General features: G+C 40.8%; 1 protein-coding gene across 4 annotated transcripts in view; it reads right to left on the bottom strand.

Moving 5' to 3' along the window:
* The window catches only part of PLS3 (plastin 3), a 90,993-nt gene that overhangs the window by 25,646 nt on the left and 46,725 nt on the right, over window positions 1–18,622 (bottom strand). For all 4 annotated transcript variants that reach the window (XM_042974026.1, XM_042974027.1, XM_015535874.2 and 1 more), the window contains one exon: window positions 5,643–5,806. In XM_042974026.1, the coding sequence (XP_042829960.1) occupies window positions 5,643–5,806 (164 nt within the window). The remainder of the gene's footprint in view (window positions 1–5,642; window positions 5,807–18,622) is intronic.

The raw sequence follows: 18,622 nt of genomic DNA, 5'->3' as shown, positions 1-18,622 counted from the left end.
GAGAGCAAGACGCAGTATCTTCATAAAAATTTCTTTACAAGGTGTTTACAACACGTAAGTGGACTTACAGAAAGAAACGTATGACCCTAATGGAAAAGTTGCTCAACAAACAGAAAAGAAGTCAAAGGCCTTTGGCATTATTGACAAGTACATACATACACATACACACACACACACACACACACACACACACACACACACACACACACACATACACACAGCACATCTCAGGAGGTACAGCCTGTGTTTGAAGTTCATAGACCAGGATCACGATATCTAGCAGTTCAGGTTGTATCTGTGAAAGCAGGCAAGAGGAGAAGCTTTAGATCCAGCTCCCTGTGCCATTAACCAAGTCCTGGTTTTGCACAAGACAGTGTCGGGCCCAAAGCAGGGAGGGCCTTTTGATATTTAGATTTTCCAGAAGGGCACCTTTCTGTCCTTAATTCACTAATCTATTAATCCAAATCAGAGTGACTTTTTTGTAACTGGTGTAAAAGTTGTAGGTATTGCTGGTGGCCCTGTCACAACGTCATGCTTTCCTCTTAACCTTTCTAAGATCCTGACTCTCCTTGGACTTACAAACCCAATTTTATTTAGGAAAATAGTTAGGAAGCAGTTAAGTTCCACAAAATCAAGCTTACTCAGTTTCCACAGCTGTGAGGTTTTTTTTCTTTTTTTGCTATAACTGTAATTTCTTGAGGTAGAGTTTTGTTATTTCTTTAATTTAAAAATTTGTAATCAATTAATTTTTTTTTTTTTGAGAGACAGAGAGCGCACATGTGAGCAGGGGAGGGACAGAGAGGGAGGGAGAGGGGGAAGAGAATTTTAGCAGGCTCCATGCCTGGAGTCCCACAAGGGGCTCAATCTCGTGAACCCTGAGATCACGACCTGAGCCGAAATCAAGAGTCGGATGCTTAACCGACTGAGCCACCCAGGCGCCCCTATTTTTACGTTTTTAAAGATTTTATTTTTTAAGAAATCTCTACACCCAACATGGGGCTCCAACTCACAATCCTAAGATCAAGAGTCGCATGTTCTGCCGAGTGAGCCAAACAGGCACCCCTCTCGACATAGAATTTTAGAACGAGTATGCACACAACCAACAAGATCACTTTTCCTCCTTTCTGGCCATTATACTGACTCCTATTAAGTACCAGTAGCATAGAGCTGATTACTCATGCAATCTGGATAATTTCTGAATTATTGAAGTGATTTTTATGTACAATCTAATTTTTTAAGTCCAACTTTAATTTCATTTACCTCAATTTCACAGCCAAGATCATACAACAAAATGGCGACCAGCCATTATCAAAGGGCGACCGACCCCCTTTGATAACAATATATCTACTCAGCAAAAACATAATATTTGGGGCACCTGAGTGGCTCAGTCGCTTAAGCATCTGACTTCGGCTCCGGTCATGATCTCACCGTCGGTGAGTTTGAGCCCCGCATCGAGCTCTGTGCTGAGAGCTCAGAGCCTGGAGCCTGCTTCGGATTCTGTGACTCCCTCTCCCTCTCTCCCTCCCCTACTCACTCTCTTTCTCTCTCTCTCTCAAAAATAAACAAATATTAAGAAAATAAAAAAAAAAACCAATGTTCACTATTCTACCTCGTTCTGAACTCTACTTCATTTAGTAAAACACTATCTAGTAAATTAAAATCTGAAATGTGTGCTTTTCCTCATGACATAAATCACTGGCATGACAAGAAAACATCCAAATCCAAAATGTTACTGCCTCAGAAATGACCTTCGAAGAGTTATTTATTTTTTTTTTATTGTAACTATTTTTGCCTCAAGGATCATCTGCTTCTAAAAATTCGGTTGAGGGGCGCCTGGGTGGCTCAGTCGTTTGAGTGTCTGACTCTTGATTTCAGCTCAGGCTGTGGGATCTCAGGGTTGTGGGATCGAGCCCCGTGCACGGAGCCTGCTTAAGATTCTCTCTCTGCCCCACTCTCCCACTTGCACTCTCTCTAAAATAAAACAATAAAAAATAAAAATAAAAATTAGGCTGATTTCCATGATCGCACTTGCAGCTGAAAAATAAATAAATCCGAATTTATATACATCGCGGAAAAGAGGAATAATATAAATAATGAGTTAACAAAAAGAATGCCTGCTTTCTCGTATCCTCATGCAATTACTTACGTTGCTCTAGTTAAGCTCACGCTTGGGAATGAAAGCAAAGTTGCGATTAAAATAAACTTTCTAATTGCCTTACAAAGGTTATATGACCTTCATCTTCTAAATATTTTTAAATAAATTATCCTAGCCAAGCTCAAATTTTCAGGTTCACGGTATTTTCTTCTGTGCCTTCGAGAAAAAAAAAAACAAAAAAAACTTTAAAGGGATAATTGAAGATTTACGTATCTTACACTGCTTCACTGCAGGAGGTGATAACGCTATTTGAGTAGAAGCCCTGGCTTAACAAGAATCTCAGAAATCAGAGATAACACAAGGCCAGCTACTGTCTTCTCAATGAATCTTTTCAAAGCTGCCTGTTGTGATACTAATGAGCTCACTGTTTCGAGCTGTTTTCCCTTGCCGAGGAGGGATGGGCTTTGTCAGGCGCGCAGAAGCTCTGGGTATAAGCTGCTTGCTCTGTTTCTATCCATCTTTGCGGGTCTCTTATGGACTGTATAAATGTGTCTGATTCCTTTTTAAAGTTTCGTCACCTTTCTAGCTCAGTGCAGGACTAGTGAGTGGCCAGACGAAAGCAATCCAGAGGCATAATGACTGAAGCGGAAGGAAAGATTTCAGAAAGAATTGCAAAATATTGACTGGCTTCCAGGGTTTGAGGCTTGCTTCCAAAGTGTTTCCAAAGTAATACGTTTGAATTTTTCCCTTTGTGTGTGTGTGTGTGTGGGGGGGGGGGGGGGATCTGTTGTAAGCCTAAACTTAGTAATAATAGGAAAAGAACACTGGTTGTTTTTTTTTTTTTTTTAAATAGAAATAGCAACCCCCAGCAAGTAATACCTACATAACATTTGCTATATGCCTGGCACTGTTCTAAGCACTTAGGTAAAGTTATTTAATCTGGCGAGGTCAGCGCTATTAGCAAAAGTCCTAAAACAGGTCAACAACTTATTACCATTATGCAAGACCAAGTTTCTCACTGTGAAAATAAGAGTCTAATGCAGACATCTCTGCTGAAAGAAACGGCCATGCCAGTCTTTTTAAAGATGCAGGGAAAAACCCCACTATAACCTTGTAGGTATAAAAATCCAGTAATTTAGTTTTGAAATACTTAGAAGAAACAAAATCAGAGTATTAAATTTAACTTGAACGTGTGAAGTTTACATATAATCTAGGGACTCTTTTCTGCCTATATATATATATATATATATATATATATATGTTCTTCTCTGAAATTAACATAAACTGATTTTATCTGTAGGCTGGTTTGCAATTAATACCTCTTATGCAGTAATTTAAAAACACCCTAAGATGCACGAACATGTTTATTTCTACTGCTTTATGTTAATACCTGCCAGGAATAACTCGCCTCCTTTTTCATGGATAACTAAGATCTACCCATATTTTGACAATTTTTAAGATGTCTCACTGGTGACAAAGCAGATGTAAATGGATAGATATTGGATTGGACATCGATCTTTCAGTACGGTCATGCTGGTATCATTCTGAAACTTCAGGCAAGTTATTTTACTGTCCTTTATATTTCAAATTTCTTCAATAGAAGGGAGCTAACTGGAAAAAGCATTGGTCCCCTGTGTAAAGTCCGGGAAGCCACTTCCTTTTTTCAGGAATCCAGGCTTTTGTTTTTAATTTGAAAAATGAAGGCGTATAAGCATATTGATTCCTTCCAATTTTAAAATGTACATACGAACATAAAATGCGCTCATTAATATTTTTAAAAAATTCCTAGTGATGCCAGAATTATGATGCATATCATTTACTTTTTAAGGATATAGTAAGGTAATCAAACCTCCTCACTTTAAAAAGCCTCAAACAGCTGTGCAGAATCTGCCACATTTCAAAATATACAAAATTAAATATTTCCCCGAGGTCATTTTTCTCAGAGACACTTTCATAATTCTGTCCTTAATAATACCAGCACGCTGCAAATCTTAATGATTTAGGTCTGCTCTTTCTAGTAGATCAAAATTCTAAGCAGTAAATTATATCAGAAAATAACCAATCATAGTTAACTACTACTGCTCTATGCTGCTTTAAATTCACAATTCAACATGCAGTTATAAGGGGAGCACGTTACACATCAGAGGACATACAACTTACTACTGAACACAGAATTCAAAACAAAAGGCTTTGGCAATAACTGAGGACAAAAACAGTGGGGAGGAAATCAGCATTTCAAAAGAAGTCGGCATGAACGATACCATTATAATTACGACGCATGCCTACATTTTTAAAACAGTAGCACCCCCACAGAATGCTATCAGCTCAGTAGACATCATTACTTAGTCAATTTCCTTCTGGAACACTGACAGTGTTTTAAAGGGGTTCGTTCTAATGGGAGAAAATATACCAGAATTTCACTGGCTACACTGAGCCTCAGTTAGCATGGTAAGAGGATAAGAGTGCTAGGAAGTTTGTGATAAACAGGAGGCACGAATTCCCTGTTTGTGATACAGTGAAAAGAATGCCTAATTAGATCTAGTCAAACTCAGCCTTCAAGTAATAATAAATAAAACCAATAAAATCTTTAAAAAAAATTTTTTTTATGCTTATTTATTTTTGAGAGAGAGACGCAGAGTGTGAGTGGGGGAGGAGCAGAGAGAGAGAGATGAAGAGAGAGAGTCTGAAGCAGACTCCAGGCTCTGAGCTGTCAGCACAGAGCCCGATGCGGGGCTCGAACCCGTGAATCATGAGATCATGACCTGAGCCAGTCGGACGTTCAACCGACTGAGCCACCCAGGCGCCCCTAAAACCAATAAAATCTTAATGGCGTTCTTAATTGAGGGAAGAGGCAACCGCTATTCTTTAATATGCATCTCAAATACTCTGCCAATGAATATGGATGGAAAATGGCCTAGGTAACCTCGCCCACTGGCAGCTAAAGCATCAAGCTTCAATCAGAAGAGCTACGCATACACTCTCCAAGCACGGAGTACAGAACTAGAAACTACGTGCTTGGGACTCAAAAGATACGCTTCTAACTTTTAATTAGCCAAATTATCATCCTCGAGAAAATGGCACACTTAAATACTACCACCGCAAGAGAAGGAACCATCTTTTTAATCAGAAAGTTCAACTCAGGAAGCTTCCAAGACTGTGAGTCAGGGTGTAGTGTTAAGATTTGGGAGCACACCGTTCCCCCCGGGAGACGGAGCATCTCAAGGGTGGCACGTAGCACCTTGAAAAATGCCCTTTAATGATGCCCCCGAAGGAAACGGTTCGCATTTTACAGCGAGTCGTGAGTTCTGCCTTTGATTCTGTCTTCTTCTCGATTGGTTCTTCTTCTCGTGTTCTTCTTCTTGATCGGTTTAAGATACTCCGATGGCTAAAAGGACTAACTCAATTTGGTGGGGTGAGAGAAATTGCATTAGTTGTAACAAGACGAATACGGTATATTTAGGGACTTGGGAAGACTTATTACCAGAAGATCCCTCTAGACAAAGGAACAATCATTACTCTGAATAATGGGGGATTTTCACATACTTACATAAACAAATTCATCGAAACTTATCTTCCCATCTTTATTCCTGTCACCATCCAGCATGAGTTTTTGAATTATTTCTCTCACTTTATATCCCGGTAATGGCATATTGGCTTCCTTGAAAAGTTCATGAAGTTCATAGTCACAGATGAATCCATTGCTGTTGAGATCTTTGGACGAAGGGAGGGCAGGCGAGGAAGGAGAAAATTTAGGAGAAATAAATTAATCTGTGAGTATTTTTACGATCAGAGTGTTTTTCTTCATTTGAGACTTGGTTCATAAGCTTGCCTAAATATAGTGTTTGTTCTTGTTACTGTTTGGTATCTACGGTTGTTTAAAAGGGAAATGCAACTTTTAACTCAAAGGGCATGGGTTTACATCATGTTTCCTGTATTTTAAACAGTGTATAAGTAGCTTCACTTACAATTGGTAGCCCTAATATTAACAAAGCATAGTTGTCTCATAAACTTATTTTTAAATCATGAAGCTGACAGGACTTTAAAAAAAAATTAATAGGGGCGCCTGGGTAGCTCGGTCGGTTGGGCGGCCGACTTCGCCTCAGGTCATGATCTCGCGGTCTGTGAGTTCGAGCCCCGCGTCGGGCTCTGGGCTGACAGCTCAGAGCCTGGAGCCTGTTTCAGATTCTGTGTCTCCCTCTCCCTCTGCCCCTCCCCTGTTCATGCTCTGTCTCTCTCTGTCTCAAAAATAAATAAACGTTAAAAAAAATTAAAAAGAAAATTAATAGACTATACACCAAGAAAATGCTGCCATGGCATAAAACGATTTCTATGGTACCTACTTAAAAGTTTTATGCCCCTCATTCTAACATCGGTCCAATAGAATATTTTATGAATTGATGCTGATTACATTACACAGCACACCTGAAATTCAGCTACCCTCTCCAGTGCCAATTTTTTTCAAGAGTTAATGTAAATAAACGTTAATCCAAGACAAACATAGAGTTCATAAAAATAAATGCAGTCCTAAAGTAATGCAAATATTTACCACGATTCTAGAAATAATCTTTTTATCTTTGTGCTAGGACAATTCTAACAGTATATATCTTAAGTGCCAAAAAATATGTATCTTTAGTCTGAAACTGTTAAAAATGTGGAAAAAAAAAAAAAAACTGAGGTGCCTGGGCGGCTCAGTCGGTTGAGTGTCCAACACTTGATTTCTGCTCACGTCATGATCCCAGGGTTGTAGGATTGAGTCCCACATGGGGCTCTGTGCTGAGCAAGGAGCTTGCTTGAGATTCTCCCTCTTTCTCTCTCTCTCTCCCTCTGCCCCTCTCCCCAGCTCATGCTCTCTCTCTCTCTCTCTCTCAAAAAAAAAAAAAAAAAAAAAGGGAGTGGGGGGAGGACTGATGAATGACCAAAAGTTAATTTGCTGGGAAAGAGGGCTAATGTCCTGGGTGTTATAATCACTCGGGCATATTTTTTTTTTTTTAACTAAAAAAAAATTGGACTTTCACCAGCAATTTCAAACACCTCCTGTTCAACAATCCTTCTTATTCCTTAGGTCACCACTGAATTTCATATGTAAATTTAATTATTCTAATAAAAGGATACGATCTCAATAGAGAAATGACTCAAGATGACCACAGCACTGTTCAAGAAAATATACTGGGCAGTTAATTTACTTGATATGTGACTTTATTAAAAAAATTTTGTTAATGCTTATTGATGTTTGAGAGAGCAAGAGAGGGAGAGCAGGGGAGGGGCAGAGAGAGGGAGGCAGAGGATCAGAAGCAGGCTCTGTGCCGTTAGTGGGGCTCGAACTCTCAAACCATGAGATCATGACCTGAGCCAAAGTCGGACGCTTAACCATCTGAGCCACCCAGGCGCCCCGCCCCTCTATCTGACACGTCACTTTAAAACTGTACCAGGTACAGTTCTGGGAATTGGGGCCGTCACCACCAACGAAAGAAAGTCCTGCTGTCCAAGGGCTCACATTCTAATGGCAACTAAACAGCAAATAACATATATCGTGAGGTAGAACTGTAAAATCACACAATATAAATAAGTGCTATGATGGAAAATAAAGCAGGGTAAGGGGTCGCAGACTGGGGGCTATTTTGCCCCTCGGGGAAACTTCAGAAATGTCTGGAGACATTTTTGGTTGCTACGATGGGGGGGGGCAGGGGGAGGTGTATACAGCCGCCAAATATCCTACAAGGCCCATGACCCCCACTCACGATCCAGAATTATGCAGCTCAAAAGGTCAGTGGTCAAGGACAGCCACTTTGCTGAGGTTATATCTGGATGAAGACCTCTGTGAGGTAAGGGAGCGCATCACGTGGGTATCTGGGGGAAGAGATTTCAGGCAGAGGAAAGAGCACATGCGACATCGGTGATGCGGAAGAGTGTCTGGTATGTTTTGAGAACAGTGAGGATCCCGTGTGAGTTGAGCATTTTAATGAAGTGTACTTCTAGAGTAAGCGAATGACTCTTAAACATAACTAGTACGTTTAAATCCATCACCGAGAGTATGTATACTTCCGAAACGGCATCCTCAAACTACCCAAAACTTCTGAAAATCGTGAATATTTCCTTCCACAAAGGGCGCTCAATGTCCCTAGGGCACATCTTTACGTTCTTTGCTTTGAATTAATGAAAGGCCATAGATCCAACACTTCATTAGTAAAGTGTTTATATGCAGAAGTCAGTCCAGCAGCAACATCTGCAGTTGCTAAAAAGAACAAAGTAATCCACATGGTACCGTGGCAGGATTTTAGCAATTTTTGATGAATGAAATTCTTGAGTTTAAATAGACCTCCTCCCATGCATATATCAATCTCTTTCTCCCATTTTCTTTAAAAAGTTAAAATAGAGGGAGACCTGGGTAGCTCAGTCAGTTAAATGTCTGACTCTTGGCTTCGGCTCAGGTCATGATCTCACGGTTCGTGGGTTCGAGCCCCGCATCGGGCTCCGCGCTGACAGTGCAGAGCCTGCTTGGGATTCTCTCTCCTTCTCCCTCTTTCTCTGCCCCTCCCTGCTCTCTCTCTCTCTCTCTCTCTCCCTCTCTCTCATGATAAACAAATAAACTTTAAAAAATGTTAAAATAGAAAAATTAAAAACAAATAGAGCTCAGTTCTAGGGTGTAAGTGTGGCATAGTGAAAGAGATACAGCATAGTTGAAGGACAAGTGGGAGTATTGTGACATAGGATTTGCATAAGTCACCTCTGTAGGTCTTTGTTTACCCATGTGTAAAGGAGTCCTTTGGATCAAATGACCTCCAAGGTCCCTTGCTGATTCTAACACTCTGATTCTAAATTTGAGCAGCTAAGACTTCAGAAACCATACACACACACACACACACACACACTTTAAAAAGATATTGGAGGTAAAATCATAATGCATCTTAAAAACAAATATACAGTAATAACATTCTTATTTAAAATGTTTATTATTTTGAGAGAGGCAGGGGAGGGGCGGGGTGGGGGGGAATCCCAAGCAGGCTCTGTGGTGTCAGCGCAGCGCCTGACATGGGGCTCTATCTCATCAACTGCAAGATCATGACTTGAGCAGAAATCCAGAGCCAGACGCTTAACCCACTGAGCCACCCAAGTGCCCCTACAGTAACAACATTCTGATCACTACTATATCACATTATCTAAATACAACACTCCTTCGTTTTTCGATCTTTTAGAAAGAGATAGCTGATTCCTTGCAACTATCAAAAAGTCCACTTGGCAATTTCTGAGAGAAAAATATTTTTAAATGTATTCTCCTTTACCTTGACTTCTGAAAGGACATATCTGAGCATAATTTAACCTGTGATTGATTCCAGTTTCGACCTAGCATACAACAGGGGCTTCATTGTTCCCTTTGTGTTCTCAGTGGTACAATAGAAGCAGAAGGTAGAGAGGTTTTAAAATAAATATCAGAGAACTGTAAATGCAAAACTACAGGAAACTGACCAAAGCTCGGAGAGTCTGATCTACTTGGCAGTTTATTGGCCTTAGGTAGACTAGAGGTGTAGGCAATGCGGAGAATGAGCATTTGCGTGAGAGCCCTCTGTGAAATAACCTCTGTTGGGCATTAATTAGAAGACAGCTCACTGATGTGATTAAAAGATGCGAGGAAGCGTACTCACCCTAAAATATAACTAACATACAATAACCACATGCAGAAACTCCATTTTGAAGTAACAGTAGTAATAACAGATGCTGTTAGTAACTGACAGGAGCATTTGAAAAGGGGGTTGGAGGAATACGACTTGGTCATTACAGAGCCATCTTCCTTATTAGGTTGCAAACCTCTTGGGTAAAGATTCTTTTGAATCTTTTTATCTCCACCCCAATATGTAGCACAGTACCTTGCACATAACAAGCGATGTGAAAACTAGTTTTTGTAGAACTGCTGATTCTCAAGTATTAACTAGGAGAATAATGCTCTAATCTAATGAGCATTTTAACAACAGAATTAAACAATAACAAAAGATACAGAAATAGCACTAGAAGACTGAATGGCAATTCACCAGGAAACCATAACGACAGAAATATCTCTTAAATAACATTCAATCTCATTCCCTTTGTTCTAATCCTGTCCCCACCCGGCAGCCTTCAGATCTGTAATTTGGTTTTCTAAGTGAACACACCCACCAACGAGTACCCAAGTAGACAACCAGTGATGGTTGTCAGGTTGGGACTTCTCCTGTTCTAAATGTAGAAACCTGCTTTGGCTGTATTAAGAAATACCATGTGAACTTGTTTGGGCAGAAGTCGACCTCCAGAGAAAGCTGAGTACCTACTCTGTGGCAGGCACTGAGCTAGATACCAAAGATACAGAAATTAATCCGACAGAATCTCTTTGGCTCTTACTTGAAACTGTGCCTTTAAAATCCTTGTGGAAGGGGCGCCTGGGTGGCTCAGTCGGTTAAGCGTCCGACTCTTGATTTCTGCTCAGGTCATGATCTCACAGTTCGTGAGTTTGAGCCCCCCATCGGGCTCTGCACTGACAGTGTGGTGCCTGCTTGGGATATTCTCTCTCTCTCTCTCTCTCTCTCTCTCTCTCTCTAAATAAACATTAAAAAAGTTAAAAAAAAAAATAAAATCCTCGTGAAAATACGAAGTACTTGGAATATCTAGCTATCCTTTATCTTTCCGGAGAGGGGAAAAGAATCATTGAACATATGCATCTAGTTTGACATATTTTAAAAGTTTAACCTACTCTGCTATCTTTCCATATTTTATCAGCAGATCTAGCTTTTACTACCTCCCGTAATCAAAGACATTTTAGTGTTAGTACTAGTAAATTATCGCAAGCCTTTCTTAGAAGTCCTAAATCATATCTTTTGAAGACAACAATTTCAGTTTCAATAAAAAGGCAGAGGGAGCCTAAAAAGGCAGCTTGCAATTAATTTTACAAAATCTCCCAGCTGGAAAAGTACTTGAAAGACAAAATAGGGTGCAATTATTTTTAAAGAGTTTTATGCTAATTTTATTTCCAATCCCTTGCCAACACACACACACACACACACACACACCACGCACATGCATGCTCACGCTCACACACACACACACACACACCCTTGAACGATTATCAGAGATCTAATATGCTGTGCTTTAGAAAGCCAGAAAATGAGATCACACAATGGCATTTTAGAAAGCTTCTATCTCATTAGTGACATTATTAACCAGGATCTCAAAACTATGTTTGACAGCGAACTTTTTCTATTCTGCATTTTGATACAAACATGAAAATTTAATAATAAGCTGACCCCCAAAAACAGAGATCTAGATCAAAAACAGTTTTAACAACTGGAAACTAACATCACAACCTGCTGGCATAATGGTGGCCCTTTATTTTCTCATTAAAGCTGCCGATATTCTGGAACCCCTTTCTGGCTCATTTGTCACTTAATTACCTACACATTGGCATGGAGTTGGCCAGGTTCTGCACTTAGAAGACTCTTCTGTTCTAGCACCCTGTTTTCTTTTTTTTTTTTTTTAAATTTTTGTTAATGTTTTTATTTGTTTTTGAGACAGAGAGAGACAGAGCATGAGCAGGGGACGGGCAGAGAGAGAGGGACACACAGAATCCGAAGCAGGCTCCAGGCTCTGAGCTGTCAGCACAGAGCCTGACACGGGGCTTGAACTCTTTAATTCTTTAAATTAAATTTTAAATTCTTTAAATTAAAATTTAATTTTTGAGAGAGATTTATTTTGATTTATTTTTGAGAAAGAGAGAGAGAGCCAGAGAGAGAGAGGGAGTTGGGGCGGGGCAGAGGGAAAAGGAGACACAGAATCTGAAGCAGGCTCCAGGCTCTGAGCTTGTCAGCATAGAGTCCGACACGGGGCTTGAACCCATGGACCGTGAGATCGTGACCTGAGCCGAAGTTGGACGCTTAACCGACTGAGCCGCCCAAGGCGCCCCTATCCAGAACATTCTTAATGTTTCTGCAAGCAAGTCTCAACTTTTGGGTTCAGAAAATATGATCGGTGCAAGTTGACATTAATGAATGGCAGGGAAAAAAAAACCTACGCATCTACCCACTGAACAAAGTTCTTGCAGAAAGTGAGCAGCTAAATCTCAATAAATTGACAAAGTGTTCCTATTTTTAAAGCAAAATCACTACACTTAAAGGAAATCACTAACAGGTTCCCAATGCTGCTGAGTTCATCAGACAGGAACCAACTGTTTGTAACAACAGATTCTGTCTGTCGCTCTCTCTCTGTCTCTCTCTCTCTCTCTGATGACACATGTAGGTTCACATCTGCAGTCTGCTTTAAAAGAAACCCCCTTATGCTCTCGTACCATGTATTATTTTAAAGGCCCGTTAACTCAACGCCCTCCCCCAAGCAACCTTAAAGTAAATAAACTTATTATACGGCCATGTTCCTGCAGAAGTTTGAATCACACCAAGAATGCATATCCTTAAAAGGAAATGTTTTCCCTCCCCTTGCATCCTGTTATTTAAGCTATTTTAAGTACTTGTCTGGAGAAAGCTGAGCCAGAATTCAAGTGGTTTTGATTTTAGCTGCTGTTTTACACTGCCCATGTCCAGGTGCTATGTGGTGCAATTTATCACTTCAAACGCATCTCTTGCGGTGCTACGTCGTCTTATAAATCTGACAGTAAGAAAGAGTGGGATTTCCTTTGACCCCCAGGTTGTGTGTGTGTGTGTGTGTTGCTTTAACCATCCTTGAATCCGTCTAAATCTAGTGTCTTTCTCTATAAAGAGGTTGCATATGTGTGTCCTCATGTGCAACACGTATTCAACGTCTTTACTAACTAACCCTTCCCGGACAGTGCTCATTAGGACTTAAAGAAGAAAAACCAATCAAGTACAGATGCACATCCTTTCAGAAGAGCTGGGTTTAAAAGTTCCATTTAGTTGAGCCAATATATTCCACAAAATTTTTCGCACTAACACAACGATAAAAGGAACCTGTGAGTCTAACGGTAACGCATTTGCACACGTGTGCGCGCACACATGCGCGATCCTGAATGCCCATGGAAGCAAATGGAATGTTGATTTAAAAGACTTGGCCAAAAGGCTTGTGCCGAAGAATTTAGATTATATTCCATCCTCAGATCTAAGCAGTGAAGTCGAGCTTTCATTAGGCATTAAAACTTTAGAAAAGGCAGCTGCTAAACATCTCCAGATGCTTAACTAAACGTGAGTTTTGCCTCTCACAGCTTATACCTATTGAGGTAGCTCAGTCCAGCCAATGGAAGAGGCAGTTTAATGAGTCCCAGCTAAGGGCAGAAGAGAGGTCGCTACCTAAGAGTTCATCCTAATAGTGGATCCTCAAAGGTGGAGGTCAAGTATAGCTGAAGGCTGGGCAAGATTAGAAGGCTGAGACCAAGCGATCAAAAATGTTGTCTATTGATCCTTTTCCACCTCAAAATTTCCAGCGGTTTGGCCATCATTTGCCACCTGCCGCCACTCTCCCACTTTAAAAACATAGATGCGCCTCCACCCATGCTCCCAGAGCACGTTCTCACGCACGTGTGCCCTTGCTCCTCACCTTGCACGTTCACATATTTGTGCGTCTATCTTCCACACCATCGAAACAGGGTTTGCAGCCTCTCCCAAGACCTCCATCTCTAATATTCCCCCGATAATTAACCAGATGGCTCAGGGAAACAGCCCAGGTTAAGTTTCTTTCCTGGGGGGGGGGGGAGGGGTTGGGCTATAGTTTTTATTTTTTAAGTCATAATTAAACAAATATGCACTGGTGTAGTTTTATTGAATACTGGAAGTAAATTAAACTAAACCACTCTCCTCTTTGTGGCATCATCCTGATGTGGTTTTTATGTACTACAGAATATCGAGTAACTTGAAACAACTCTGCTTCCTGGGAGGAGAAAATCACCATAACCAAAATTTTTTGACTTAGTGTGGTGGGCAGCCACAAGGGAATATACCCACAGTATTCCTAGTCATTTACAAAACCCCGTTATTCTTTTATTTCAAAAATGCTGAATTTGTGTTTTTGTTCTCAGTAGCGTGCTTAGGAAAGAAGTCAGATGTCAGTGTTTGCAGGGCTAAAGCCAATCTGAAAAGATTCACATTATGCACATTTATCTTTATGACAACTAATCACCCAAAGGACTTCTAGCTCTGAAAGTTTTATTTATTCTTGTTTTTTTTTTTTTTTTTAGAAAGAACTTCTAGGCGTTTAAATTAAAACGGAAACATTATGAAGTAGGAAAAAAACAAAACAAAAACAACCAGCACCACGGCTTCTGCTATCCCAGTGGGAAATCCTGGAAACAAACGTTGAGAAAATTGAAATAATTAAATGAAAATGTACTGCTTGGAGTGTAACACTAAGCAGGTGCAGAAAATGAAAGAGGGACTTTAAATCTTAATACGCAATGTATTGCTAGTAAAGAGAATTTCAAAGCACTATTAATTGATTGGACAAAACCTACGATTAGCAGTAATTACAGAGCGTTTCTTCACACACTATGATTTTGCTGAATTTCTAAAGAGATAATCAAGGCTATTATTGTTAATAGATGGGGGAAAAAAAAAATCACATAATGATTTCCATATTTTGTCACCACCGAACAAAGTAGCCCTCCCTGCCGTCCCCCCACCAATAAGAAAAATTGTGCTTGACAGGAAAATCAGTTCTAGAGCTTGTTTTTAAAATCATGTTTCCCTGGGGCACCTGGTTGGCTCAGTCGGTTAAGTGTCCCACTCCAGCCCAGGTCATCTTGAGGTTTGTGAGTTCAAGCCCCGCATCGGGCTCTGTGCCGACAGGCAAGAGTCTGGAGCCTGCTTTGGATTCTGTGTCTCCCTCTCTCTCTCTGCCCCTGCTCTGCTCGCACTCTCTCTCTCTCTCTCTCACTCTCTCTCTCTCTCTCTCTCTCTCTCAAAAATAAAAATAAATATTAAAAAAAATTTCAAATCACGTTTCTCTGAATGAAAAACAAAAAAAAGATTTCCATAACACCTTTGACAGTTGCCTGAGGGCTCCGTAACTAATAACTAAAAACTACAGAGGTTTTAAAGGAAAATCAAAAGATTCAGCTGGGTCTTTAAACACTATTCTAAAAGACACACTACTTACAAGCCTTTATTATGCTGAAAAATATATATAAATTTTATGTGCTACAATGTGATGGCCAAAACCTTTAGTAATAAATTCCACCATGATGAAAATCTTCGCAACAAAGGCCCTTTTAGTTTACAGTTGATAGTGACAAAATCTCAGAGCAAGAAAAGATTATGTATAATTCCTTGGGATTCAGTCATTAAATATTTATTGAGAACCTGATGTGTATGCAACACTGAGCTAGATACAGAGTGGGGAATGCAAAAGAATAATATGCAGAAGAGGCAGGAATTGTGGACTCTGGAATTTCCATTTACAGCATATAGAGTAATAAGGGTCTGCGTATCTTAGGAATTAAAAAAAATTTTTTTGATGTTTACTTATTTTTTTTTTTAATTTTTTTTAACGTTTATTTATTTTTGAGACAGAGAGAGACAGAGCATGAACGGGGGAAGGTCAGAAAGAGGGAGACACGGAATCTGAAACAGGCTCCAGGCTCCGAGCTGTCAGCACAGAGCCCGACGCGGGGCTCGAACTCACGGACTGTGAGATCATGACGTGAGCCGAAGTCAGCCGCTCAACCGACTGAGCCACCCAGGTGCCCCTTGATGTTTATTTTTGAGAGAGAGAAAGAGACAGAGAGAGACAGAGTGTGAGTGGGGGAGGGGCAGGGAGAGAGGGAGACACAGGAATCAAAGCAGGCTCCAGGCTCCGAGCTGTCAGCACGGAGCCCGATGAAGGGCTCGAACCTACAATCTGTGAGATCATGACCTGAGTGGAAGTCGGATGCTTAACCAACTGAGCCACCCAGGCGCCCCCACAAACATCATTTTATACAGTGTGCCAGAAAAAGAGTTAGAATATTGGGGTCGGGGGGACATCTGTCAAGTGTTACTAGCAAACTACTAAGGGGCAGAAACAAGTTTTTGAGAGACAGAGCGTGAGTGGGGGAAGGGCAGAGAGAGAGGGAGATACAGAATCCGAAGCAGGCTCCAGGCTCCGAGCTGTCAGCGCAGAGCCCGACAAGGGGCTCGAACCTATGAACCGTGAGATCATGACCCGAACCAAAGTCAGATGCTTAACCGACTGAGCCACCCAGGCACCCCTATTTGAAATAAATATATGTCTATTAGGGACATCAGTAGGACGTATGATCCAATCTGCTGTCTTTGGGAAACTCCCCGTCCACCCTAACCCCTGCAGGATTGATTGATTGATTGATTGATTGATTTTAAATGTTTACTTATTTTTGAGAGAGACAGAGACAATGCGAGTGGGTTAGGGACAGAGAAAGAGTGAGACACAGAATCCAAAGCAGGCTCCAGGTTCTGAGGTGTCAGCACAGAGCCCGACGCGGGGCTCGAACTCACAAGCTGTGAGATCATGACCTGAGCCGAAGTCAGACGCTCAACCGACTGAGCCACCCAGGCGCCCCAAGGTGCAGGATTTAAAATAGACAGTAGTTCTACAGTGACTCTTGCCTTCAGTCCAAGCTCTAACTGATCCCTCATGTTTTGTACTTAACCCTGGTTCCTATGTGGAGATAACTGGTCAACCCTCTTTGTGTCTTTAAAGCTTTTGAGGAGCAGTTAAGCTCTTTTACGGATAAGAGTATTTCAGTGCCCTCAAGTAAAACATATTTGAAGAGCTTTAATTTTAAAACGAAATTGCACACAATTGTTTTCAAGGTGCTGCACATGAGAACAAGGCCTGTATGAAACGATAAACATGTATTTGAGGAAACGAGGCCTTTAAGATTCAATAATGGCAATAATAAGTCACGGTCCTTACCCCAAGATTCTATTCATAAAGACAGAAATTAGGCCGTCCCTCATACTGAAAGACGAACATAAGAAAAAAAAGAAGGTTCAAAGGATATGCGATGCTAAAACAATTATGACAAGGATATTTCTATAGAATAATGAGATTTAAAAAATCTTGCAGCCAGGAATTCACCTGTCATTTTCTTGCAATCAATCAAACATCAGGAAAGTACCAGATAATACTCTCCTTATGGTAAGTAGTAACTATGGCCAGTTAACAGACTCCTTTTTTTTTTTTTTTTCTCATAGACACCCAGAAAATTATGTTCGATTCAGGCCTACCCAATTTTTTCCACTTAGGGTTATTTTTTTTAATGTTTATTTTGAGACAGAGAAAGAGTGTGCACACACGTGAGTTGGGGAGGGACAGAGAGAGAGGGAGAGAGAGAATCCCAAGCAGGCTCCACACTCTCAGAGCAGAGCCCGAAGTGGGGCTCGATCCCACGAATCACGAACTTGAGAGCCGAAATCACCTGAGCAGAAAACAAGAGTCGGAAGCTTAACAGACTGAGCCACCCAGGGGCACCTCTGCTTAGAATTCTGAGGAGATTATGAATAGTCACCCTGGTGAGGCATCATTATTCTTCCCAAGGCCTGCTGTTAGCCTTAAACGCCTTCGCAGAAAATGCTGTTCCGAAATGTACGGAAATAGAGATGTACATGTCCTGGCTTTTCATTAATGAGGTTTGTAACATAGGTCAGAGAGTCAGTTCTGATTTAAATAACAGATCATTATGATCTAACTTGACACCCTTTGATCAAGGAGATACCACATACTAGAAGCTTACCTCTTTTTTTTAAATTTTTTTTTAATGTTTATTTATTTTTGAGACAGAGAGAGACAGAGCATGAACGGGGGAGGGTCAGAGAGAGGGAGACACAGAATCTGAAACAGGCTCCAGGCTCTGAGCCGTCAGCACAGAGCCCGATGCGGGGCTCGAACTCACGGACCGCGAGATCATGACCTGAGCCGAAGTCGGCCGCTTAACCGACTGAGCCACCCAGGCGCCCCGAAGCTTACCTCTTTAGGCCCATGTTGACTCACGTGAGTACATACATCAATCATCAGTTCTTACCCTGTTTTCTCACTATCTTCTATTGATAGGACATGAGCACTGAAATTTGGAATGTAAATACTATCAACTGCTTCCATAGCTGCTAAATTCTAAGACATGTTCTGTGATGTTTAAGGAAAAACCGAATGGCATGCTACGTCTTCCCATCTTATGCTGCTACTACAGCTTAACGTGAGAAGGTTGAACAGACTGTGTTATCCAAAGACACAGAAGCTCCATGAAAAAGGCCACAAAGCCAAGCTAATCAGGGAAAGGCAAAGCATCAGCTAATTGAAGGAATCACCTAATGTTTTCAGGGGTCACACGTCCCTCTGAGAATATGGTGAAGGCTCCAATACTCTCCTAAGAAATATATGCTATATAATACAGTTAACAACCAAAGATTTGTCTAAGAATTTCAGGAGCCACAGTGGCCCCCAGTGAAGGACTGGTACCCAGGACTAAAAACCTTTGACCATATTAGATAATCTACCTTTTTTATTTTTCTTATTGGTATGCTGTGGAATTTATTTCATAGGACCACTTTTTTTTTTTTTTTTTTTTTTTTTTTTTTTTTTTTTTTTTTTTTT

This window comes from Panthera tigris, chromosome X, assembly GCF_018350195.1.
Source record: "Panthera tigris isolate Pti1 chromosome X, P.tigris_Pti1_mat1.1, whole genome shotgun sequence".
In the NCBI taxonomy this organism is placed as follows: Eukaryota; Metazoa; Chordata; class Mammalia; order Carnivora; family Felidae; genus Panthera; species Panthera tigris.
Note: the sequence above shows the minus strand (reverse complement) of the source record. Positions and strands in the feature narration are given on the sequence as shown.